Source organism: Martes martes (genome assembly GCF_963455335.1).
Source record: "Martes martes genome assembly, chromosome: 16".
NCBI lineage: Eukaryota > Metazoa > Chordata > Mammalia > Carnivora > Mustelidae > Martes > Martes martes.
In genome coordinates, this window is record NC_137904.1 from 45,111,861 (window position 1) to 45,137,794 (window position 25,934).

Genomic DNA, 25,934 nt, shown 5'->3' on the forward strand with positions numbered 1-25,934 from the left:
GACATTCATATAATGGAATACCGATTGGCTCTAAAAGAGAATGAACCAACTTTCCATGTATTACTACAGAAAGACTTCCAAGGTCTACTAAATGAAAAAAAGGAAGGTCCACAACAGTGAAAAGCATATAACCTTTCATATAAAAAGGGAAAATCAGGACTCTGTATTTCTATTTGCTTATATATCTACAACCAAACTGTAGGGGAACAGAAGAAATAAGACCAGAGATTACTTGAGGGGGTGAGAACTAGGCAGATAGAAGTTTGAGAGAATACCTATCACTGAGTATCTTCTACCTCCCTCACTCCACCAATACTTCTCTAATTTTTAAACGATTAATAGCACCTATTCAAAAATCTAAATTGGAAAATATGCAGAAGTAAGGAAACACCAAGAGCCGCTCCACTGGGAAGACTGCAGTGTTCCCAGAGCAATGTGGGGGGAGGACTCTCTCTTGGGGCACAGGTCACTATCCTAGAAGTTCTAAGGATACTATGAAAATTCAGATATCATGTAGAGTCGAGTCATGGTGCTAATTTTTTCTCCCTTAAATAGAAAAAGAACTGGGGAGGGAGGGGAAGCAATCAGATGTAAGCAGCCACACCCCGTTGCATTCACAACGTTCTGTGTGGAGATGGTTCTACCCGTCGGGTCAGTGGCGTGTCAGCTGAAGGCTCCGTGCTTCACTTCCCACCCCCCAACCCCCATGACTAGGGACAGCTGCAGGCAAAGAAGATCTTTGTTTCTTCCAAGTTCATCTGTTTCCCCTGCCAGGATCATAATTCTTCATTTGTGACATCACCATGAGCTACAGTGGGGGGGCTGGGATGTCACAAACAGAGGATTCTGTCACAAACTGGGGATTCTGGCTCCAGAGTGGGCAAGAGAGAAAAGAAACTCTAAAAACTGCCTTTTGAGACAAAGCTTTTGCCTATGTAAACCTCTGAAAACGTGACAGAAGGCAGAATTGCTTTCTAAACACAAACACACCCCTCAAAAAACTTATGAATCACAGTACAAAGACACTGTGGTTATTAAAACCAATGGACAGAAGAGGGATGCTAATAAGTTAATGCTGGGACTCTGCATAAGCTAATCAGAAACATTTATTACCAAATACCTGCACAGTTTGTTACTTAAGAATAATTAAGAATAGGGGCACCTGGGTGGCTCAGTGGGTTAAAGCCTCTGCCTTCGGCTCAGATCATGATCTCAGGGTCTTGGGATCGAGTCCCGCATTGGGCTCTCTGCTCAGCAGGGAGCCTGCTTCCCTTCCTCTCTCTCTGCCTACTTGTGATCTCTGTCTGTCAAATAAATAAATAAAATCTTAAAAAAAAAAGAATTAAGAATAATTCTAAAAAATAATAATAATTCTTAACTGTACCGTTTTATCAAACGTTTATTGAGTACATTCTACAGAAAGCACTGAGCAAATTCCCACATATGGAGTAACAATCTGTTCCTTGGATGATATAAACCTTTTGTAAGTGATCCTGAAAACTGATCCTGATCAGTGGTTTTTACCTTTTTAGGGGGCCATTCACCTCCCCTTTTGAAACTCTAATGAAAGCTATCACCTAAGCAGGGAATTGAGAATTTTTTTTTTTAAGATTTTATTTAGTTATTTGACAGACAGAGATCACAAGTAGGCAGAGAGGCAGGCAGAGAGAAAGGGGGAAAGAGGCTCCCTGCTGAGCAGAGAGCCCGATGAGGTCTCAATCTCAGGACCCTGGGATCATGACCTGAGCCGAAGGCAGAGGCTTTAACCCACTCAGCCACCCAGGCGCCCCGGGAATTAAGAATTATACAGATGAGGCATAACCACTATTAACAAGAGCTACAAAGATATCTAGAACTTTTATACCTTTCCCATGCTTTCAGACAGGTGAACCCCTTTGACACGTAAATTTTCATGGACTATCACACAGCTCCATAAAGGAGAGTAGTGTGCTTTCACAGAAAGGCCTAACATCAAAACAGTAGTGATGACAGGTTACATACATTGGTCAAAAATCTGAAAGGAGCCTCTATTTTTTATTTAGACCTGCATCTAATTCACACAAAGCAGGAGTTAAAGCTAGCTCTCATTCAAATTAAAATGGATTACCCAAGCCTAATATTTAATTCTAGCTAGTATTCCCTCTATTAACCAGCATACTCTTAGGCTACTATCTTATATCAAAAGCAGGAACAAACTCAAGTAAACTCACACTGCTTTTTATCATAAAGCCAAATATAATTAGAAAATAAATACCTTGGCAAAAAAATTTTTAGATGCCATTTTGGTAGTTTCTTATAAAACTTAACATGCTTTTACCACATGATCCAGCAATTTCACCAAGAGAGGTGAAAAAAAGAGGTGAAAACTTATATCCACACAAAAACCTGCACACAGATGTTTAGAGCAGCTCTATTCAAAACTGTCAAAACCATGACTGTAACACATGTGCCCCTCAGAGCGCCTGGGTGGCTCAGTCAGTTAAGCATCTGCCTTCATCTCAGGTCATGATCCCAGGGTCCTAGGTTCCTGCATCGGGCTTCCTGCTCAGTGGGGAGTCTGCTTCTCCCTCTCCCTCTGCCTTTCCCTCATGCTCCCGCTCTCTCTCAAATAAATCTTAAAAAAAAAAAAAAAAAAAAAAAAAGTGCCTTTGGTGGGGAATGTTGATAATGGGGGAGGCTATGCATGTGTGGGGACAGGGGGATATGAGAACTCTCTGTACTGTCCTCTCAATTCTGCTGTGAACCTGTTCTTAAAAAAAAATACTCTAAAAAAAAAAAAAAAAGAAAAAGGCAAAGTCAAACTGAAGTGGTAATTTATTATTCTGGATCTTTTGTACCGTACTACCTACACCCACACCCACACCCACCCACCAACACACACATACACACCTTCCATACCATACTACACACATCCACGCACGCACGCGCCCACGTGTGGGGAGCCTTGTAATAAAGGGTAGATAAGATTTCCCCATAGTTGTACTTTACCTTCCGAAAATCCCGCTTCTCAAAATCTGTTTCTGCTATTTTCTCATATTCTATGACTGCATTAGCATTCTTGAACTATAAGAGAAAATCAGATAAGGGAAAGTTTTAATGATGTTGTAAATTTAACAACCACAAAAATCAAGGTTTTGATAAATTATGAGTTCAAGAAAATAAGAACAACAGACTTTTCACAAATCAAGTTGGTGAAGATGCAGCTGTGACCTCAGTTTGAACTTCAAGTCAGGAAAACCAGTATGCCCTGACAGACATAAATTAAAGGCACGGCATCGTCAGAGGTTGGGCAGAAGTTTCCAGATTCTCACTAAAACGCATTCAGGAGTAAACTGGGAATAAATGGAAATGGAACTAAAACACATTTTAGCTGCTACTGATTTAATCAGGATTTGAATTTACTCAAATTCTTTAACCTCACTCAAATCCGTTCCTTGCAGCATCTGCCTGCTCCACAGTCATCTCAGAAACTCTCCATTTTACAGATTTCTAAATTATAAATAATATTTAAAACTTTGTCTACATATAAGAAACAGGCTCAGACTACGAGACTTGCCTATAGTGACCCAGGTGTGGCAATGCCAGAAGTGAGACTAGCTCTCAGTTCCTTTTTTTTTTTTAGCTCTCAGTTCTGCCTTTCAGGTCACTATACCACAGTGTCTCTTTCCATATGGACAAGACCAGAACCATACCTCCTGTTGTGCCTGAGCGTTTTTGTGATCCAGTTCTAGGGCTCTCTGGAAACTACGACATGCCGCCATGGCATTCCCTAGAGATAGGTGGCACTTGCCCTCTCGTAGATGTCCCTAGAAGAAATGCAAAGAGCGAAGAAAAGGAGCATGATTGGCCAAGCACAGAGCAACCAACAGCAGCAACAAACACCCACACAAAACCAGCATGGGATGAAAGTGCCAGAGCAGCGGTTCTCACCCAGGGGAGATTCCGCCCTCCATGGGACGGTTAGCAACGTTGGAGACATGTTTGGTTGTCACAGCCGGGGAGAAGGGGTGCTACTTATACCTAGTGGTTAAAGAAATGCTGCTAAACATCACACAACACACAGGATAGCCCCCCACAACAAAGAATTATCTGGTCCCAAATGTGTACAGTGTCAAGACGGAGAAGCCCTGGGCTAGAGGAACACAAATGCAGTAACCAGTCCTCCCCATGGATGGTCACATTACGTACCCGGACGAAACTGTCATCCAATCTCACTGACTGCTGTGCATCCCCAAGAGCTTCCCGGAACTTTCCGAGCATCATCAAAGTGGCTGCTCGATTCCCATAATAGCTAGCATTTTTAGGACACATATCTACAGGAAAGGCAGAAGAAAAGAAAATATAGCTTAGCATGGGTCACTGCTTCAAAAACGCAGGGGCCATCTGCCCTCAGAACTACATCAAGGCAATCAAACTATAACAGGAATGCTGACATACTCTAAAAGGCCATGGCCAAAATTTTGACTACCTGTGCAAATAGCAGCAACAGTACAACCAATTAAAAAATAGTTACTTAAAAATAATTTATGATAGCTTTAAAGTGCACTGATTATCCTTTAAAGGGGAAGGGCCAGCACATTCATCTTCTTAATGAATTGTATTACATATGAGAGATGAAAATGAATTTGCATTTGTTGAATTAGGGTTGGAGAGCCTGTAAGCAAGTTAGGTGAGAAACACGCTGACATGGGATTAAAATATGCTGGTAGATGAGGCATGAAAGTTGTTAAGATCTGATAATTAATATCCGTAAGGGCCATTTTCTAACATGGTTAAATGAACCGGAAATGGCTGAGATGCATGTAGGTGGATTATCTTTTTCCGTATCTAGAATTTCTGGACTTGCCTTTAATTTGTCAAATGAAGAACTACCCATTTATAGGTCATCCCTCACAAGCCAATTAAGTTTGAAAGATTTCACAAAGTTATGAACCCACTAAGCCAAAGGCTACTTTTTCACGAGGCGCTACTTATAATAGAATTTATATTTAGCAAATTTATCTTCCAACATAAGCAGTAGGTCCTTCTCACCTATGGCTTTTGTATAATAGTTATAAGCTTCATTGTAATCTTTCTTGGCATAGTATGCATTTCCTTGTTCCTTGAAAGACTCTGCTTCCCTGAAAAGGAAAGAGAAAGAGGAGCATGTTACACACAGGGACTAACCTCTGTAATCTCATGGGAGCAATCTTTGGTCTAGATACTTGAAGGAATTTATAGATTTGTTTGATGCTATTTTTTCTGTCACTTAGATACATTCAAACTAAACAAAGAAAACTTCTCTCATGTTACCTGCCTTTCCTCGCTATTCCTGCCTATAGTCATATCCCCTACAACAAGCAAATTTAGACATCCTCTCACAGAGACTGAAATTTTTAAAGTTTATTTATTTATTAAATAATCTCTACACCCAACACGGGGCTCAAACACATTACCCCGAAATCAAGAGTTGCATGTTCCTCTGAGCTAGCCAGGTGCCCCTGAATTTTTACATTTATTTCCTTTCCATTGTGTCACTACTGCTGCCTCTTTAGAAAACATAAAAATTCAGTTACAGATCACTCCATTCAGGGGCAATGATTTCTGAATGTGAAATGGGTCACATCCTTAGAGTTCTAATGATTTATTTTCTTGAAAACTGGCTCATCCATCTATCACTGAAAGGACAAGCAGAGCAAAAGCAGGTGGCAAAGGAGTTAAAAGCATAGCATACTGGTGTTTAAGATGGAGGACGGAGCTGAGTGACAGCAGAGACCAAGAACTTGGATAACAGGGACATATGAGGTAGAGCCTGCCAGTGCCATGCTCTCATTAGCACCCATCTACTGATGCTCTCTCTGCCTATCAAATCTATGTGGGTACTTATGCCCCCCTACCGTTCCTATAGTACCTTGTATAACCACCAAGTGGGTAACACCAGAATTTCTGCCCTATTCCAAGATCTGTTTTTGAAGCTGTGCCATTAGACAAATTGTACTTTCTGAAAGGAATAATGTTATGTAAGGAGAATTATATTCCAGACCAAGGAATGAGAATCGGGTAAGACATGACTAACAATGTTTTAAAAGAACTAGTAACTTCTACCAAAGATACACCAAATCATTCTAATGACCAAACTGAGTGACAAATATTAATTCTTTACCCAAGTGATTCCCGCAACATAACTAAATATCTGAGCATTTTTGTTATAAGGAAGAATCTGTTTCTTTTTCTGTCCTCTACATACCCAAAAAAGAATCCAGTGCAAGGGAAGTAGGGACAGAAGTACCTAATTCTTAACATAGTGATGGTATGGGAGTTTACAGCTTGATTCTATGGACATTGGCACTGGGAAGATTTGATTTATTTACTTAACGTATTTTAAACTATAAAGTGGCAAAGCCGCCCTCCTTTTATTGAGGCGATCTCCCTTTGCATTCTTCTCCAGCACTGTCCTGGCAAGCCCTACTAACATAAAAAGGCTGCTAGAAGAAAGGAGAAGGAAAATGGGAATGATTTATAAATGTTGACAGATTTGAACTGTGATGGACATAAATCTGTCTGAATAATTTACACCAACTGGTACAATGCTATAAAGCAGCCATTTGCTATTAAAAGTCCTCAAGAGGGGTGCCTGGGTGGCTCACTGGGTTGGGCCTTTGCCTCCAGTTCAGGTCATGATCTCATGGTCCTGGGATCGAGCCCCGCATGGGGCTCTTTGTTCAGCGGGGAGCCTGCTTCCCCCCCTCTCTCTGCCACCTCTCTGCCTACTTGTGATCTCTGTCAAGTCAATGGGTAAAGTCTTTAAAAAATAAATAAATAAATAAAATAAAAGTCCTCAAGAAGGATCCCCCCCAACTGCAAGATTTACAGGACCAACTGCAACCTTTCTACATGGTGTAAACCATCCTGCAGCTCTAAATTAAGCAAGGCACTATAAAACTATGAGGAGCCTATCCTTTAAGAGGAGACATGTCAAGAGATCTGAAGAAAGGGCTTCCCCAACACTGGATGTCAGAAGCTGAGTCAGACGACTCTGAAGAAACGGAGTGGTAATTCAAAGGAATCACTGGGCCTACAGTGTACCTGAGAAGACCTAGTCTTCTCTTTAGCTGGCTGGTGGCTAAGAATACACAAATCCTTGAGGAAAACCAAGGCTATCTAGGCCCTTGAAAAGACACCATATTAGCAGTAGAAAGCTTGTTAGTCAAAGCGGAAGCAATCTGTAGAGCTACAGAAAGGTGCCCTTTCTTTCCTAAAACACCAACTTCCATGGAGGTGAGGGACTTCAGCACCAGCTTCTATAACAACACAAAAGATGATTTCTGTGGAAAGCCAGAAATAATTTCTGAAGCCTGGCACTTTCCAAGCGTTATCTTCCTACCAGGTGTTACATTATTCCCATTTCTCAGAGAAGTTAAATAAGGGGTAGAGATTAAAAACTGGCCCAGGATCAGGATGTCAAGCCACATGTGACAGATTCCAAAGCTCTTGCACTGTCTACCATGCTAAGCTTTCTCTCCAATGCTCATCTCTAGCTATTGCTTAAGACTTTAAAAATTAATCTGTCCTACTAGGAACAAGACATGGGCAACGAATGTGAATTTCTTCAAACTAAGACATAAAATAGCCCCAGCATATAAAATCCAACTCCAGAACTACAATCTGGATTTAAACAAGCTAAATGACATTCCTAACAATTAGTCACAGAGAGAGCAGGGCTCCTTTCTCTTTAAGATGCAAGACCTAGTGAACTGGACTTTGCCTCCCCCAAGAAATGCATTTCATTTTAGTAAATGGTGAGTAGATTCCATTCTAGAGCAAACAAAGCGAGTAATGTAGAGTCAGCCCACAGCAGAAAGAACAAGAAGAATTGTGTTGTGACAAGTTACCATGTTTTTAATCTCACACTGCACAGCATCAGGCCAGAATTAGCTATTCCCACACAACTGCCTCATGAAAAGGACTTATTTTCATAGAAACATGGTTGATTTACAGCTGCCTGAACAATGGGCACTTAGTGCTTTTAGGCTGAATGCTTATTTTTTGCCTCCAGGTCCAACTTCCAAAGTGGAGTCCCTCCATCGTTTTGAACCTCCCCACCAAATACATGACATGCTTTAACCAATGGGCCTGACCCTGTGAGACCAGCCGAGGAAAAAGTGGATCTTTGGAATCCAGCATGGCAGCAGCAAGAACTGAACAAGGCTGCATCAGGAACAATTCCAGGGTCAAATCCATTCAAGTCCTGCCCTGGGAGTCTGAGAAAGGGCTGAAGCTTGTTCAAGTTGCCCTTACAGCAAAGGGACTGAAGGATGAGATGTCAAAGGCGTGGGACTGGAAAAGAAGGAGAAGAGCTGGTTAACAAGGGAATTGAGGGCAGTCTGGTGCTGGTATCTGTCACTCCACTCACTGCCAGCATCAGTGGATTTGATAACCAAGTGAAGTTACAACATGTAGCTACCAAAACATATCAGCACTGAGAAAGGAATTAATGAGGTCCGCCTGGACCAACCAAAAAGAAAGAGGTCCAAAATGGACTAAATGACACTACAGGTTATTTTCTATGGCCACAAAATAAAATTCAGACTAAACCCTGAAATACAATACCACATCAAGACAGAGACTTGGCCATAACTGACCTACTGGACCTATTAATAGCTACACTACATCTCTAGTACTTTTTCAGATTTCGAAGGCATTCCACGGGCCTCCTGAAGTGGTTACTTATTCTCTCAGGTTCTTCAACGGAGGAAGAGCCAGTGAAGTATCCAAGGCAGCTGCACAGGTGGCCTAACTCTAACAGTCCCAGATTTTTTCCCCCTAGATCCTGTTAGCCAATGTCAAGGCTTTTGGATTAAAACTAATTTATCTAGTTACCCACCAAATCTCTACACAGAATAAGCTTCATCTCTGACTTGCCAGGAGATGCTGGGAAAGACTCTACCCTCCACCAAACCAGTCCTTTCACTTTAACAGCCAGCAACAAATTCCTGTGAAAAGAGCTACTGAAGATTTTCAAAAACTTCTATCCTCTTTGTAGGTGCCGGCGGGGGGGGGGGTGGGGGGGTGGGGGGGGTGGTGCGTGTTCCACCACAACAGAAACAGTGCTGGATGGCCTGGGTGGCCTTCTCTCTGACAAAAACAGGTAAGGAGACTACATTCCACTCTTGGTCTGCTTTGCTGTTTTAAGATGTATTTCTTTATTTTTTGGAAATAACTTCATCGTTTATTTTTTGGAAATAACTTCATCAATCAGAAAACTGCAGCCTGACACCTGCTCTTCTACACTACACGTGTTAAAAATCTGTATATCCTCTGATCATGGAATTACATTCTCTCTCCTCCAATGCAGCACTCATTCATCACAGACGCTAATTACTCCAACGAACAGTGCCAAGGGAACCATTTGGTATCACACAGGTCTTAGCAAGGCTCAGCATCATGTGACCAATTCAGACGACTTGGGCTTATGATGACCAGTCAACTCTGCACGTTTATAGCTCAGCTAAATTAAACATACACTCAAACACCGCACTTCACATTGCAATGGGACCCAAATTAGATGCCCTATAAAAATCTCCATTTTCTTTCTCAATACTTCCAAGTTGAATGGTAAAGCAAGATCTTCACCTTCGACCAACTAGTCTATCTTTTAGCAATGAGAGAGTTAGAGAATTTCACTCATCAGCTTTCATGAATGCAGGGTTCACTGGGTGGCAGTTTCGGAAAACGCCCTCAATATGACTGAGTTCTCTCTGGAAATGCTTCACATTTCATGTATTTGTGAATTATTATTTTTTTAAAGATTTTATTTATTTATTTGACAGACAAGTCACAAGTAAGCAGAGAGGCAGGCAGAGAGAGAGAGGAGGAAGCAGGCTCCCCGCTGAGCGGATAGCCCAATGTGGGGTTCGATCCCAGGACTCTGGGATCATGACCCGAGCCGAAGGCAGAGGCTCCAACCCACTGAGCCACCCAGGCGCCCCGTATTTGTGAATTATTAAAATGGGGATGAGATGCTTCAGTATCTGTACAGTGTCACTTTAAGGTTTATTACCTCTGTGCATAAAAAAAAAAAAGACAGTGCGGTGCCTAGGTGGCTCAGTCTGTTAACCAGGTCTGCCTTTGGCTGAGGTCATGATCCCAGGGTCCTGGGATGGAGCTCTGGCATTGGGGGGGGGGGGTCCCCTGCTCAGCGGGGAGCCTGCTTCTCCTTGTTGCTTCTGCTATCAAATAAATAAATAAAATCTTAAAAAAAATGACTAGAACAGTTCACTATTCTATAACATCTGCAACTTAGGAAATGTGGATTCGATTTTTCTGAGAAAAACACACCTGACTGCTTTTACTTATTTCAAGTATTTGGCTAGAATAATATATTTTTGATAAAGTTCAGGTCTTCTTCTTCTTTTTTTTTAAGATTTTATTTATTTATTTGACAGACAGATCACAAGTAGGCAGAGAGGCGGGCAGAGAGGGAAGTGGGGAGAAGCAGGCTCCCTGCTGAGCAGAGAGCCTGATGCCGCGGGGCTTGATCCCAGGACCCTGAGATCAGGACCTGAGCTGAAGGCAGAGGCTTAACCTACTGAGACACCCAGGCGCCCCAAGTTCAGCTCTCCTAATAGCCATTAATAATACTTTAAATCAAGGTGCACCTGGGCGGCTCAGTCGTCGTCTGCCTTCAGCTCAGGTAAAATCCCAGGGTCCTGGGATGGAGCCCCACATCGGGCAGGAAGCCTGCTTCTCCCTTCCCACTCCCTTTGCTTGTATTCTCTATCGCTGTCTCTCTCTGTCAAATAAATATATAAAATCTTTAAAAAAAAAACAACTTTAAATCAGAAGAGATGTAGAAGCTTGAATGAGATCTTTTTTCTCTCTTTTTTGCATTTTCTTTTTTTTTTTTTAAGATTTTATTTGTTTATTTGACAGACAGAGATCACAAGTAGGCAAGGAGGCAGGCAGAGAGAGAAGAGGAAGCAGGCTCAGAGAGCCCGATGTGGGGCTTGATCCCAGGATCCTGGGATCATGACCTGAGCCGAAGGCAGAGGCTTTAATCCACTGAGCTACCCAGGCGCCCCTCTTTTTTGCATTTTCTTGATGTATTCGGCTACTTTTGATGTGGAAGAAAAATCTAACTGCTGAAAATACAACTCTGGACAAGATGATTTCTTTTGTTAGAGCAGAGTAGTGTTTCAGGGCCTTGGCTTTTGGAGACCATTCTACTGGCAGGAAGAATCTTAGAAAAAGCTACCTATTAACAATAACACTTTATACTGTCCCTAAGTCAAATATCCTTTAGGCATTCTTACCGTATTTACTACTTCCAAAATGTCACCTTCACTCTGTGACTGTTGCATTTCTCTTATTCAGTCAAGTATACTAGTTGTTCGATCTAGAAACATCCTCCACCCTTTAGAATTTACGGGATCTCAGCCAGTCTCGGAGTAGAAATTCCTTCCTCCTTCCCACAGCCCAAGACCTCTTGTCCCCAAAGGCATGTCAGAGGGCCTGTTTCATGTTGTACTCTCTCTGACCTCCATGAGAGAATAAGTAAAAGGAGCCCGGGAGCCTTTTATTCCATCTTACCAAACACATACCTATTCCTTCTTCGTTTTCTAATTATTCTACGGATGAAATGACAAGTTTTATCTATATAGGTAGGTGGAGCAATTCCACGGACTCAGCGCTTGCTGAATGCAAGGTGCTATATACTGGGTATGCATGAAGGCTTCAAAGCGGTCCAGAGAAAACAGAGGGTAGGGTCTCCACCAGGTGGTAAAAGTGAGCTACCCACCTTCCTTTACCTTTGCTTTAGAATAAACAGCTTCTGTTTTCACTTTAAAGCACAATTAAAATACCCATCCTTCTCCCAAAAAGAGGGGAGGAGAGGAAGGTGAAGAAAACTCATTAACATACCAGTTCAAGTTGTTCTCTTTCTGGACATTCGGAGGGGATGCCTCAACAGGGGCAAAGCCAGAAAGGACCAAGGGGAGTCACAGATACAGTCTACACAAGGCAGTAGCACTCTCTACTGCTCAAGTAGGGAAGGACACCAGGCAACACACTGGAGTTGGCAATGTCTTATTCAGTGTGGGGGAAAAAAACAATCAACTAATCAATCGACCCAGACAGAAATCCTATTGTTGCACAGAGAAAGATATTCCCATGAAGCAGCTGACTCAACCACAATATATTTATGCTAGTTCCTTAAATGGGAGGTGTCACAAGCTGGCATCTACCTAACCTTTACTCCAGGGGAGAGGAGACTCAACCATAATGCTGCCTCTGAGAAACTTCTCAGAAGCCAATCTGAGGACATAAGTCCTGGCCTCTCAGCAACAGTCAATCTTGTTTTCATAACATACCCCCAAACCCACCATTTTCTATCCCTTGGTTCCCTACTCTGTGAGATCTCCTGCTACCCTCATTGGGACATTAGCACCCAACAAAAATCTAGAACTAAGGAACTATAATTAAGAAAAAGGCTGCTTTCTGAGTTTTGGGGGGAGGGAGGGGTGGAAGTGGGAACCAGAGTGGGGAGTCTAGATTGTCAACTGGTATGTGGCTTCTAAAGTTCTCACAAAAAATACTAAAATAAAGTTATCTTGGTTCCTTACTTTAACAGGTGATTGACATTAACTATCTTGGAGCAAACTGCCGGAGGAAGAACTTGCAGGACAGAAACTCCCAAGAATAAGAGAAAAATGTTGCTTGCCTCACATACCCTCTCCAAAAGCCTAATAATAGAATCAAAAGAGACAGTTAACACTTTGCTTATCTGACAATCTGGTCTCCCCACAAAAATGACAGAATATTAGGGGTCAGAATTAGACTCTGAAAGTCAAATATTCCTCTTCATTTTTTTTTTAAAGATTTTATTTATTTGACAGACAGAAATCATGAGAAGGCAGAGAGGCAGGCAGAGAGAAAGGGGGAAGCAGGCTCCCTACTGAGCAGAGAGCCATGTGGGCTCGATCCCAGGACCCTGGGATCATGACCCGAGCCTAAGGCAGAGGCTTTAACCCACTGAGCCACCCAGGCGCCCCTCCTCTTCATATTTTCGTTCTCAAAAGTCTCAAACACTCACAGCTCTGCCAATGGTGGGATAAAACACAGGAACTGCTATTTTGATTTAGATGGGGAAGGAAAAAAATTTTCAATCCAATAAAATGAATAGACATTGAGATAACTTGTGCAATGAATCCTGTTCAGAGAGTTTAAAAGAATACCTGGAACGACCTCTAAGTAACTTCCACATCACTCAGCACTGAAGAAAAGGGACCAAACGTTAGTGGAGTAAGGGAGAAATGGGCTCTCAGAGGGACTGTGCATCAGACCAAGGCACCTAGGTAGCCGCTGACCATTGTTCTCCAATCTTCTAAAGTCCTAGAGAAAAAAAACCAAAGGCAAGTGCCCAGTACTCAGCTTTTAAAAACTTTTAAAATACCAGCTTCAATGACTACACTCATCCCTGATTGGCTAGAATGTTCAATAAGCCTGGGTTTTAAGCCAATCAGATTTCTGGTCGTTGGGAATGGACTAGACACTAGAGCAACTGCCATTCAACTTGGCTCAATTTGGTTTCTGGTTCTGGTCAGTATGTGGACCTGAATTAAAGCAGCAAGGACAGAGAGACTCTTCCTCTGTACTCTACCTTAACTCCAGTTATGATTTAACAACTTTTTTTAAGATTTTATTTATTTATTTGACAGAGAGAAAGAGATCACAAGTAGGCAGACAGAGAGAGATGGGGGAGCAGGCTCCCCGCTGAGCAGGAAGCCCGATTCGGGGCTCCATCCCAGGACCCTGGTATCATGACCTGAGCTGAAGGCAGAGGCTTAACCCACTGAGCCACCCAGGCACCCCTGATTTAACTAAAAGATGTTTAAGTAATCTCTACACCCAACGTGGGCCTGGAACTCACAACCACAAGAACAAGAGTCATATGCTCTATCAACTGAGCCAGCCAGGCTCCCCTGATTTAACAATTTTGCCACTTGTTAACATCAGGTTCAATTAATCAATTAACCAAGTTCAATCCTGATATTCAGGACTCTGTATTCCTACCTTTATCCTTTCCTTAACCATGACTTATTTGTCCCGCCTCCCATTTCTCCACCTCTGACCCCACATTTAAAGTATACCAAAATGAAAATGAAGGGTGAAAGCAGTGTTTTCACTGATTTGAATTTAAGGTCAAAGATAATATCCCCTTCAGCCTGCGGGCTTACTGAAATGTCTAGCTGCCTACCCTGGAACTTCAAGAGAAATTTAGAGAGACAATTTAGAGAGACATTTAGAGAGACAAATCCCCAAGAATTTAAAAGAGAGGAAGAAGAGCTGGGGAAGGCATCCCCACAAGCTCTTCAGTTATGGCCATGAACTCCAAAATGTCCCAGAAAGCTGTAGTAAATAAATAACAACTGCAGAAGACCCGGAGATATGGATTCAGGGTTCAGTGCTTCCCACCACCAACATGAATAGAGAAATAAAAGACAAACTCTACAGAGTTTAGATACCTGGATACTGAGAAAGGACCTAATGTTCTTGCTTGAGTCCACCATGAAAACAGACACAGAGATAATCAGATCAAGGAATCTGATAAGTATGTTCTATTTCCTAAATCTACAGCTTCCATTGGTTCCTTTAGACCCTATTATCCAGTCACGCTGGATACATGCTGAGACACAGAAGTGTTTCCTCTATTGATGAGCAACTTAAAATCCTTCGATTTTACCATAATAAAGACTACCTACAGACACCTCCCTAGCCCAGGAAATGTGACCAGAGAGCCTTCACTGGAAACAGGAATTCATATATCAGATAAAGCAGTCAGCAACTTCCCAGGAAAGTGTAAGGCTTGAAATTAAATTAAATTAGCTGAATTGTAAAACCTCTGAAATTTAGTTCTCTGGCTCCCCAAGTAGCTTTCTCTATTCTGGTGGGCAAAGAGAAATAAATAATCTTCATGTTCAGAACCCTGATCTATTTTGGAGTGCCAACTAATACGTCTTTTATTTTAGCCTCTCAGCTGCTATGGGGGGAAAAGAACTTTGTCAGAGTGACAGCCCCACCCCCCAAAAAAAGTCAATTTCTTTTCTCTCTAGAGACTAAAGCTAATGAAATAAAACATTTAGCCATTTAAAATGCTGCAACCGTGAGTCCCCATGTCTTGAAAGCTCTTCTCACTTTGCCCCCTGTGGGACTGTAACAATTTAGCAGCAGCAGCATGCCCTTGAGCCAAGATGCAAGGAAGGACTCCTTGTTGGACTGCACAAAAGCAACCCAAGAGACCCATCAACTCCTGTGTCCCCAAGTGAACTAGTAGCAGGACTGTAACAAGAGACACAAACTTGGCCAAATGACTTAAAGGCATCTATAAGGGATGTCCCTATCCCATGCCCTGCTATGGCTACACAGGATTACAGGATACATGAAAAATGTAAAACCACCTTCCTCCCGAACTTCTACATCATCACACAATTTTCAGCACTGGAAAAGCATACATAAACAAGGCTTTTTCTTATTAACAAGAGCATAGTGTGTACTCTCCGAAGGATGCCTTATATGGCAGGAAGTAAAAAAAATGTGATTTTTATTTCATTATATTTTCCTTTTGATTTGCTCACCTAAGTTGTATATAATAAATATCTACGTCTTATTATAACTAGAAGAGATCTATATAAATACGTATTACGTATAAGTCTATTTAGTAGAGATATATTTTTTTCATATTTAAATTTACAGTACTTTTCCTCAGTGGTAGATAAAACACCTGTGCATTTTACACTCAAGGACATCTTAAATTGTATGAAATAAGGCAGTTAACCTAAGTCAACGCCCGTCCTTATTCTGCTGTACTGCTACCAAATACTGTATTATTGTGTGATGTGGTCATGTTACAGCATCACCTATTTTCCATTTCTTAATACAACTTCAGGTTCATTTACTATAACTTCTGTTGTTTGTTTGTTTAAAAAAGGACCTGCTTTAGATAGAGGGCTTTGAAGTAAAACTCCAATTAGGCACAAAGATCTATACTAAGTAGGAGAAGGTTTTTTTCAAATTACTACATATAGCCCAAGTCCCTATTTACAGCACACAAAACACTCCCACTGAACTCTTTATAATACCAAGTAAATTCTTGCAATTAATGTAAGCTCTGTCTGTGGGGGGTTGGGATGGGGGTTGTTTCTCATTTGGTAGTTCCTTACTGATGCTTAATTCTAAACACCTGAGAAGAACTAGGTATGATGTGAAAACTCAAAACTAAGAACAGACTAGACTCTGGTATCCTGCCTTCTCTGATTATCCCTGGGGCTTACTACACACTTTGTCAAGCCTCTCAGTTCTCAACAGATCTCGGGACACAGGGTGCAGTAAACTACCCTGAAGCTTGGTTACTACTCATTCCGCCATAGTGAGTACCTCCTGTATTTCTAACTTGGTTAGTACAAAATTCTCAAGAATCCTGGTTTCCAATCTCATGAAGCCAGACTGAAGCCATACAGGGTTTAGTACAAAGACATGAAAGATGAGGGAAGGAGACTGAGGGACTTGTAGTCAATTAATCTGCAGTTGATAGGAAAGGGCTCCGGGCTTTCCGAACCTTTTCCTTAATTCTCCTTCATGATTAGGACAAGTATAACTAGCCACAATCGTGTTCCAACCCACTTCCAACAGCCTGCCTTAGCTGTAGCCAGAATCCAGAGTGTTCTCGAAAACCACTCACTCAGCAGCTCCCTTGGCTAGTCCAGACTGGCAATCTCGAGCCACTGCGGCTGCCCAGCAGTGCCAACAGCGCCCAAACAGTTGCCTTCCTCTCTGCTGTTTAACTTAAGAAAGCACAGCCCTGGGAAGAATGAGGATCTTCCTCCGGAAGGACGGAGGGGCAGGAGTTTGACGTGCACAGCACGAGAGAAGGCCCTCACTCTTCTTCCTTCTTTCTCTCTCATCTCCGACTTCTCGGGTACGGGGAAGGGACACCAGGTCAATAACAGAGACACACTCGGACCCAGCCTAGTGGTCGCTGGGGTACATTATTGAGCAGTGGGGGTGAGAACAGGGGGTGAAGAGAAGAAGGGCTTTGGAGAAGCAAAGTGCTGGCAGACAACAATGCACAGAAGTTAACAAGAGAAGGGGGGGCCGGGGGGCGATGTAAGGAAGTCGTCATCGTCGCCGCGCAGCCTCCCCCACCCCACAACAGACCTCTGAGATTCCCCTAAGAGACCCGGCCTCTACAACAAGGGCGACGTTCCTCCCGGCTGGAGAACAAGGCTGTGCCTCCGCTCCCCAACCAGGCGGAAGGAGGGGAGGGCCGACCTCCGGGAGCGCCCCTTCAGGGGGTCTATCCGGACTTATCTCAAATGGCGGGGGGGGGTCGCGGAGGGCGGGGCATCGCCTCAACAGGGGTCGCATCATGGCAGGGACGGGTTTCCCGGGGTCATGGAGCTGAAGCTCGCCCCTTCCACTCCCCCGCTACCCGGTTACCTCTTCGCTTCCTCGTCGTCGTGCAGCTCTGGCTCGGTCGCCGCCATTACCACATCGCACTCCGCGGCAGCCGCCATCTTACCGCCGGGACCAGAGAGGCGGGTGGGAGGCAGGCGGTGAAGAGCACTTCCGGCTGGAGCATCGAGCAGCTCAGCGGCGCTGCGCCCAGAGAGGCTCCCTCGGGCCCGTCTACCAGCGAGAGGCTCTGCTTGGGGCCAGAGCGGCCTCCCGCCCCCGGAGGTCCACAGTGGTCTCCGCGCCGGGGCGGGAGCCCAGGGACCGTTCCTGTGCGTAGGGGGCGCCACTTTATCTGTGGATCGGAAGTGGGGGGGCTAGGGAGGGTGACGCCTCTCTAGGCCTGAGCTGTCCTCAGTATGCTGAAAGCTTCGTTGCCATAGCAACTTGCAATCCTAGAGCGTCTCCAGTAAGGTGCAGGAGCGTCTAAGTTGGGTTGAGGACTCGATGACCTAGGACTCCGGAGGGAAAGATCTCCCACTACTACCTTCCCGACCTCGGAGTGTGTCCACAGCTTCCTCCCAGGAAAGGCAAGAAGACACACTTTGAGCCCAGGTCCCTCAGCTTTCATCGGCCCTTGGAAGCCCTGCCCAACCAAGCCAGGGGAACGCAGGGCGTCTTCACCCCGCGCCTTTCATCCCCTCTGGATCTCCAAGCAACAACTGGTTCATCACCCTAATGACGCTGACCCTTTTATGAGGCTGCTTTCATGTCAACTGCCTGGGAGTGCCATCTCAGCATTAAGTCTAGGGAGGGTGGCACGGCGCCCCAGACCCTGCCCTGGAGTTTATAAGGCAGCTCGCAGGGTGAGGTCCCTGCTCCATAATGTCCCCGGTACTCTCACCCTTTATAGAAACACCCTGCTCAGCACCCTTGCCTTGCCGAATGCACTGTGGACTGGGAACTCAGACAGGGCAAGGACAGAGCTTAATCACCTTTATAGTACCTCCCTCACCCAAACCAATAGTTTTTGTGGTATGAATTAAACTGGAGTTTCCTGAGGTTAAATTAGGGGAGTTTGAGGTTAAAATTTTAGAGTTAAGAGGAACTAAAATAAGAAGGGGGCAAGTGAATTTAAAAAGGATGGACTCCTTTCCGCCATTCCTCCCTAGTATGTGCCATTCTCAGTAGGCTTCTTCCAAGGTCCTGCTCATCACAGTGCTAAGGGGGCAGAAACCATACCCACCACTGGGTAGGGAAGGACGGGAAAGCACAGTGGGTGGGAAGAGAGAAGTCATTCAGCCAGCCAGTCATTCACTAGCCTCTCCAAAGTGCCTATTTTGTGCTAGTTTGGGAGGGCACAGACTCCCAGACCACTTGCCCTGTCTGCCAGTGGCTCACAGTTTACCATCTACTGCAGGAAGCCAACCTGTTTTTAGACTATCTCCCCCTCCGTGTTCTTTGTATCTAAGCCAACTCATTTACTCTTGTAACTTTAGTTTTAGCTGTAGATGACACTGAACTCCGTTGATATCTCTAACCTAGACTTCTCATTTGTGAATTCTAGATCTCTATATCCAATTATCTACTGGGTCTCTTGAGTGTTTCACAAACCCTGGAGAATAATATATTTAAGTTGAACGTATCATTCTCTCCCCACTTTTCAACAAAAGAAGAAACAAATGCAGTACTTGATTCTCTTTTTATAAAGAATTCCTTATCTTGCCAAATGGATTCACCATGCAACTGGTCACCAAACTATAAAGATAGGAGACATGATAAACTCCCTCTTTCTTACTCCTGACTCCCAATTTGTCACCAAGCCTTGTGATTCTCCTACCCAATGTCTTCTCAATCTATCTATCTCTGTTCCATCCCAATTCAGGCTCTCATCACTTTTATTTTATTTTTTTAAAAGATTTTTATTTATTCATGGACAGAGATCACAAGTAGGCAGAGAAGCGGGTAGAGAGAGAGAAGGGGAGGGAAGCAGGCTCCCTGCTGAGCAGAGAGCCCGATGCAGGACTTGATCCCAGGACCCTGAGATCATGACCTGAGCTGAAGGCAGAGGCTTAACCCACTGAGCCACCCAGGCATCCCATCACTTTTATTTTTAAAACTTGTAATACTACCATAGTCTCCTAACAGGCCCCCAGTCTCATCTCTCTCCATTTTTCTTCTCCTACCTACCAATGACTTTCTACACTTGATCTTAGCCAAAAGGCCAAGAGGCTATTACCAATGACTTTCTTAAAAGCAAAAAGTGATCATGCCACTTCATTGGCATAAAATCTATCAATGGCTTTCCACCACTGTTAGGATACAGTTTGAACTCTTTGACCTACCACACAAGGTCTTTGATTATTTGCCTCCTTTTGACCATCAGTATTGACCCCATATACTTGTAGTTCCAGAAAATGCCATGACTTTTGCCGGTTTCCTCCACCCTTTCCTTCCACACCCTTCAAATCTCAAAACAGACATAACCTCCTCCAGGAAGTTTTCCGTGATGCCCGCTGTCCCTGAAGTTAAATGCCTTTTGCTGTGTTCCCACAGCACCTCCGTAATAGTTCTCACTGTGCTGTACTGTAACTGTTGGTTTAGATGTCTAGCTCCTCCCGACCGTGACCACCTAATTCGTCCATTTTTCTCTCAGCATGTGGTTTTGTACCTGGCACAGAGTAGGTCTTCAGAAGACATCTGACGAATAAACGATTGGATAAAAGAAGTGTTACTGCACTATGGTAGTCTTTAGAGAAAGAACATCTGGGCATCAGAGACACCGGCCCCTCGCTCCAGGGGGCCTAGAACCGTGCGCTCAGGTGCACAGCCCACCAAGGTCCCGTCATTCTCCCCGCCGGCCTCTGGGGGCGCTGTGTGTCCGGCTCCCGCTGGCCGCCGCCGGAATTGGTCACGCCGGACGGAAGCTGGGGGAGGGGGGGGCGGGGCCGGACGGAGCCAGGAAGGACCCCGGAGGAAAAGCGGAGTCCTTGTGGCTGTGCTGCCCCTCCCCTGGTCCCGGCGCGCCTGGAGGGGCCCGGCCGGGGTGCTGCGAGGGCTCCGGGAGGTACGGAGCTGGGAGGCCACTGCGTCCGCGCCCCCTTAGGTGGCGGGCCTCTGTTTCCGATTCCCTCGGGGGGAAAATCGGTGGCGGAAGCCCTCTGGCAGTCTCTCTTAGGGGTATCCCTTAGTTGCGGGGCCCGCAGGCGGGAGGAAGGGTCTGTATCAGGATTTTACTTGACATGTCTCTGTTTGGGACATCTTTTGGGAACACATCTGTATCTGTTCTCTGGCGCAGTCTTGGTCGGGGGTTCCTTCTCGGAAGCCTGTGTTTGGGATGCCTTCGACGAGATCTCTCTCTGGGACCTCTTCGGAGAAGGGGTTTCTGTGTCTGAGCCTCCTCATTGCGCTTTGTCAGTCCAAGGGCAGCACATATTTTCCCCTTAGATTCTTTCACTCTTTTCTTTCCTGTCTGATGTTCATCTTAGCCATTGACTTGACTGGGAATTAGAATTAGTTGCTGTCCAGGTAAATCATACAAGAAAGCAAAATTTAAAAAAAAAAAAGAAGAAGAAGGCAAAATACTCTCCTTATTTGCTCACTCTTCCTACGAAGAGCGGCTTGAGACAGATCCACACAGAACAGCATTCCTGCTTATTTCTCCACGGAGTCATGGTTCAAGACCGGAAGCTGAGCCAGCTGCTCCCTTCAGCAACTGGTCTTCCACATCCTGTGCACAGAAGGGAGCCTGGGCAGTGGCTCCTTTAAACCAGAGACTCTTTTCCCTTTATGGCAACATTTACGACAATCTGCCCTGAGCCAGTTACTGGCCCTGTACTGCTTATAACAAAGATGAATAAGTTATAGCTCACTGTCCATTAGTGGACATAGACATATCATTCCAGTACACCCTGACCCTAGGAGGGGACAGACATTGCTCAATCCCTGAGGCTGTGTATTCTGTGCAGATCCTGGGCTCTCGGTTACGGGAGATCTGCCCTGTTTTCATCCCACCTCACCAAGTATGCTTCTGCTTTTCAAGGTTGAAGGCTAAGCATGGGGAAGAGCTGCAAGGTAGTCGTGTGTGGCCAGGCATCTGTGGGCAAAACTTCAATCCTGGAGCAGCTTCTGTATGGGAACCATGTAGTAGGTGAGTGTTGTTGGGGGTGGGGGAATGGTGGAAGAAGTTGAAGAATAAGTAGGATTTGATCACAACACGAAAAGGCTAAAAGCTGCTAGTGGTGGTTATTACACCCCACAGAGTAAAATTCATAATGACCCTAACCCTAGCATATTGAAATCCAAAGAGAGGAAACCCAATACTTGAGACAGGGAGGAAAAGTTCTCAATTCACATTTTTGCTTAGCATGGGATTAGCATGACGTTAATGTCTGTTTCCTGCTTCCCACCACCCCCCAAGTCATCCAGTCCTGCTGGACTGTCCATCCCTGGCCCTCTCTCCTGCACCCGACATCCTCTTTTCTCTCTGGCTGGTAAGCCCGTTAGGATATACTCAGTCCCTCATATTTTCCATCTGCCTTCTCTCTACAAACAAGTTTTCTCTTCATCTTATCCCAGGTTCTGAGATGATTGAGACCCAGGAGGACATCTACGTGGGCTCCATTGAGACCGACCGGGGTGTGAGGGAGCAGGTGCGTTTCTACGACACCCGGGGGCTCCGAGATGGGGCTGAGCTGCCCCGGCACTGCTTCTCCTGCACTGACGGCTATGTCCTGGTCTACAGCACGGACAGCCGAGAGTCCTTTCAGCGTGTGGAGCTGCTCAAGAAGGAGATCGACAAATCCAAGGACAAGAAGGAGGTGTGTGGGGGGGTGGGGGACACTGGTGATGAGCAGGAGTGGACCCTGGGCTGGCTTTGGGGAGCCTGGCATGGCTCTGATTTTCATTCGTATCCCAGGAGGTGGGGTGGGAACTAGAGGGGGGATGGATGGAGGCCACGGGAGGCGGTCTTCCCCCTGGAGGCAGCCATGTGTTGAGGCAGCTTGACCAGAGAGGCTTTCCTTTAGTTTCGGGGGTTCCTGACCTAATCCTAGAAGCCCCCACTAATCTTTCTTGAAGATGCTTCCTTGTTCTTAGCTGTGAAGGCCCTTCTGTTCCCGAATCCCCCTATAAGCTGTAGGAATTTGGGGGATGCTCCCTTACCAGGTGTTTAGACAGACAGACTGATTGCTTGTAATGGGCAGGCATAGGAGATAGAGGGCTTGTAAGGGAACTCCTGGAGGGAGGGCAAATGAGGCCAGAATTTAAATGGAGGAAGGAGAGGACAAAGCAACCATCTCCCTCTCTCTAGTCATTGTTTCTGATCTAGGAAGAGGTGAAACATTAGCCAGTGAGACTTTCACTCATCTTAGGACTCCTAGGTAGGTGTCTGCCGTCACACCCAGGCCTGAGGTCCACGGTACAACCTCAGGTCTCTACTCTGTCCATCTTCCCAAGGTCACCATCGTGGTCCTGGGCAACAAGTGTGACCTGCAGGAGCAGCGGCGTGTCGACCCAGATGTGGCTCAGCACTGGGCGAAGTCTGAGAAGGTGAAGCTGTGGGAGGTGTCTGTGGCCGACCGCCGCTCCCTGCTGGAGCCCTTCGTCTACCTGGCCAGCAAGATGACCCAGCCCCAGAGCAAGTCTGCTTTCCCCCTCAGCCGTAAGAACAAGGGCAGCGGCTCCTTGGATGGCTGAAGAGCCGCCATCTCTTCTCCACCTTCCCAGCCTCATTCCAGCTGCTGGGACTCTGGAAGATGTGTCCAGGGGTGGGGTTAGGCAAGCTGTCCTTCCCAGGCCAGGCAGCTGGGCTGTCCAGGCTCAGGTCTGTTTCGCTCCCTCTCAGCTTGGGGAAGTGCAGATAATCTAGGCTAGTGCCCCCCCCAAGCCCCCTCCAGTCCAGCATTCATCATCCCTGTGCTGCTGTGACCTGGGGCAGTTGTGGGTCAGTGTCCCCTACCACGTGCCCTGGGTGGGAAGCAGAGCTGCCATGCAGAAGTGCCCAGTCCAAGCTCTGGTTCCAGTCATGGGGTCCCCTTATCTGTGGGTTTCCTGCTAGGGACTGGCACACTCACATGCGCACACACTCACACTTGTGGCACTAGCCTGGACTCTGGAGAAAGGTGTGTGTGTGTGTAGATGTGTGCATGCGTGTGCCTGCTGGTGTCCAGCTCTGACTGTCTTCTCCTTGGCTGAAAGAAGCCAGCCTCCTGGGAGGTGTAATTTTCCGCTTTCACTCTTCCCCCCCAGTTGTTTTGCTTCCTCTTCCTGCTCAGGGAGCACGTGGCCCTCGTTGGCTGAGATGGGATGGAGTGATGGCTGGGCTTCACCAGCTGGCTTTGGGAGCCTGCAAGGACTTTCCCCTCTCTGGGTTTCAGTTTTCTCATCTGTAAGGTGATGGGAGTTGCTTAGATGATCTTCTGGATCCTCTCCAGCCCTCAAATTTTATCATGCCTGTGGCTTGGGGCTGGCTGTTACTGCGCCCTTGGCTTCTCCCTCTTCAAGGTGCTATGCCTCCTGGCCCTGGAGGCTGAGACACTGCTCCCCCCCAACCACCAGGGGGCAGGAGTGCAGCGGCCATCCAGTGTCCAGTCCGCGGACCTCACACCGGTGGGGCCTGGTCTTCACCCCTTCCTGTGGTTGTTTTCAGCTCAGAGCTGGACTTCTATTTATAAATTACTTGTGTTTCTCTGCCTGCTGCCATGGTGAAGATTGGACAAGGTGCTCCTCCAGCCCCTCCTTACCTCAGATGCCTGAACAGAACAAGGCAAACCAGTAGCAGCTTCTCAGGAGCTGACAGATCTGTTGGGACTCGGAAGGGTGGTTACACTTGTCACCCACAACTTCCCGTGTCCACGTCATGCTCCTCGTGTGCACACCCAGCATAGCTGAGACACGGGAGCCAGTGACCTCTAGTACACACCCCTTCTTCCCGAGATGGGAGAGGTGAGTAGGGCAGCCCACCCAAGGCTGGGCGAGTTGAGGTAGGGCATATACAGGCTCGGGCTTGAATTCATTTATTGATGCATTGGACACAATAAAATCACAACTGTTATCAAAAAGTTTCCCTCCCCTCCCCCCTTCTTGTCCTCCCATTGGAAACATCTAAAAAAAAAAAAGAACAGATAACGGGTGGAGACTGGCAAAGTCCCATATTGTGGGGTGAGGGAGCAGAGCTGGGGGTGAGATGGAGGTTGTGACATTGACTTTGACAGCACGAAAATGGTTCTTCAGAGTATTTCATCCTGGATCCCAACACTCAGCTTCACAGTGAGGGGGTTGGGTGCTGGCTGGAAGGAGGGGAAGTTGGATTTAGTGTTAGGGACCAGTTTGGGGTGAGGAGCTAGAGGGGAAAGCTCTTTGGGAGCCTTGAGGTGGGAGGGGTTGTGTTTGCTGGGTCCGGAGTCTGAGACCCAGTGCTCCCCCCACCCAGCTGGGGTTCACAAGGAACCGATGAAAGGCTGAGGAGCTTGTGTGGGGTTGATCACCTCTGTTAAAACTGGACCCTGCCAGAAAATCACCCTTACCTACCCCTCCTAGCCCCATCTTGTCAGAGCAGAGGAACCCCAAAAGCTTTCAGCCCCAGCCTCATCTTGGCTTTGCTCCCCACTCAGCACTGCTCCCTTTCTCCTCCACAGTCTTCTTCCACTCCCCCAGGGTCACCTTGTCCAGATGGCCTTGAACCCTCTCCAGCTTGAGACCCTATCTGCCACTTCCAGTGATTCCCTGGAGAATCCAGTGAATGGAGACGGCCTCCCCCACAGGCTTGTCCCCAGGCTCAAAGTTAAGATTCCTAGGGCCTCTGGCCATGGGAGTATGGTCTCGAGTGGGGGAGACAAGAGCACCATGGGGCTAGGGCTAGGATTTTGCATAGATCTTTGGGATCTCTCAGTTTGCTCCCCATTAATTAGGCTGGGCAATGCAGGGAATCCCAGCACTAGTCTGAGAAGGCTGGGAAAAGGAGGGTGGGGACGGAAGGTCCTTGGGCCAGGAGGGTAGTAGTGGACTCCCTAATCCAAACTGGGTAAAGGGCAGGTACCCTTGAAACTAGCCCAGCTCTTCCTAGATTGGACAGGAAGCCCTCAGCTGTAAAAGGCAATCTCCTGGGGGATGGAGGAAACTGAGGCATCTCGGGAAGAGGAGGCAGGGACAGCAACTGCTGGAAAATGGGCCCTGGCTCCCCCAGGAAGCCTAGTAGGGGGCAAAGACGATGGGCCCCGTGGCAGGGCGGACGGCTCCTGCTGGGGTACGAAACAGAGCTGGGCCCAGGATGGGAGCTGGGAAGAGGGTGGTAGCTGCTGTGGGGGCAGGCCGGAGGGCCAGGGGCCCTGGCAGGGCACAGATGGCGGCAGCTGCGGCGGGGATCGGGCTGGGCAGGAAGCGAGCCGCCAGCGTCTTGGTGAGTTGCTTCTGCAAGGCCAGTTTTGACTGCAGAGAGGAGAGAGAGGAATGGACACAGTCTGACCCAGGAGAACCCCACCCCTCCCAGGGTGCCATCCTTGGGCTTT

The 25,934-nt window shown here is 46.2% G+C and overlaps 3 protein-coding genes across 9 annotated transcripts in view; 1 reads left to right on the forward strand and 2 right to left on the reverse strand.

The window, feature by feature from the left end:
- The window catches only part of DNAJC7 (DnaJ heat shock protein family (Hsp40) member C7), a 30,015-nt gene extending 11,875 nt beyond the window's left edge, over positions 1 to 18,140 (reverse strand). Inside the window, exons 1-6 of one of the 4 annotated variants that reach the window (XM_080826172.1) lie at positions 17,473 to 17,568; positions 13,212 to 13,368; positions 5,032 to 5,120; positions 4,189 to 4,313; positions 3,693 to 3,806; positions 2,989 to 3,063 (exon numbers count right to left, since the gene is read on the reverse strand). In XM_080826172.1, the coding sequence (XP_080682298.1) occupies positions 2,989 to 3,063; positions 3,693 to 3,806; positions 4,189 to 4,313; positions 5,032 to 5,120; positions 13,212 to 13,240 (432 nt within the window). In that variant the 5' untranslated portion in view covers positions 13,241 to 13,368; positions 17,473 to 17,568. Of the gene's footprint in view, positions 1 to 2,988; positions 3,064 to 3,692; positions 3,807 to 4,188; positions 4,314 to 5,031; positions 5,121 to 8,117; positions 8,317 to 13,211; positions 13,369 to 17,472 lie in introns of those variants that run through there. The other 3 variants (XM_080826174.1, XM_080826171.1, XM_080826173.1) reach the window with 3 other exon arrangements.
- Positions 18,141 to 20,364: 2,224 nt separating this feature from the next.
- Positions 20,365 to 24,533, forward strand: NKIRAS2 (NFKB inhibitor interacting Ras like 2). The gene is made up of 4 exons (XM_080826343.1): positions 20,365 to 20,494; positions 21,470 to 21,577; positions 22,006 to 22,247; positions 22,885 to 24,533. Exons 2-4 carry the CDS (start codon positions 21,484 to 21,486, stop codon positions 23,122 to 23,124), a joined length of 576 nt encoding a protein of 191 aa, XP_080682469.1. The 5' UTR covers positions 20,365 to 20,494; positions 21,470 to 21,483; the 3' UTR covers positions 23,125 to 24,533.
- ZNF385C (zinc finger protein 385C) overlaps positions 24,429 to 25,934 on the reverse strand; it is a gene marked incomplete at its 5' end in the record, with an annotated part of 28,581 nt that continues 27,075 nt past the window's right edge. For 3 of the 4 annotated variants that reach the window (XM_080826339.1, XM_080826340.1, XM_080826341.1), the window contains one exon: positions 24,429 to 25,854. In XM_080826339.1, the coding sequence (XP_080682465.1) occupies positions 25,618 to 25,854 (237 nt within the window). In that variant the 3' untranslated portion in view covers positions 24,429 to 25,617. The remainder of the gene's footprint in view (positions 25,855 to 25,934) is intronic. The other variant, XM_080826342.1, reaches the window with a different exon arrangement.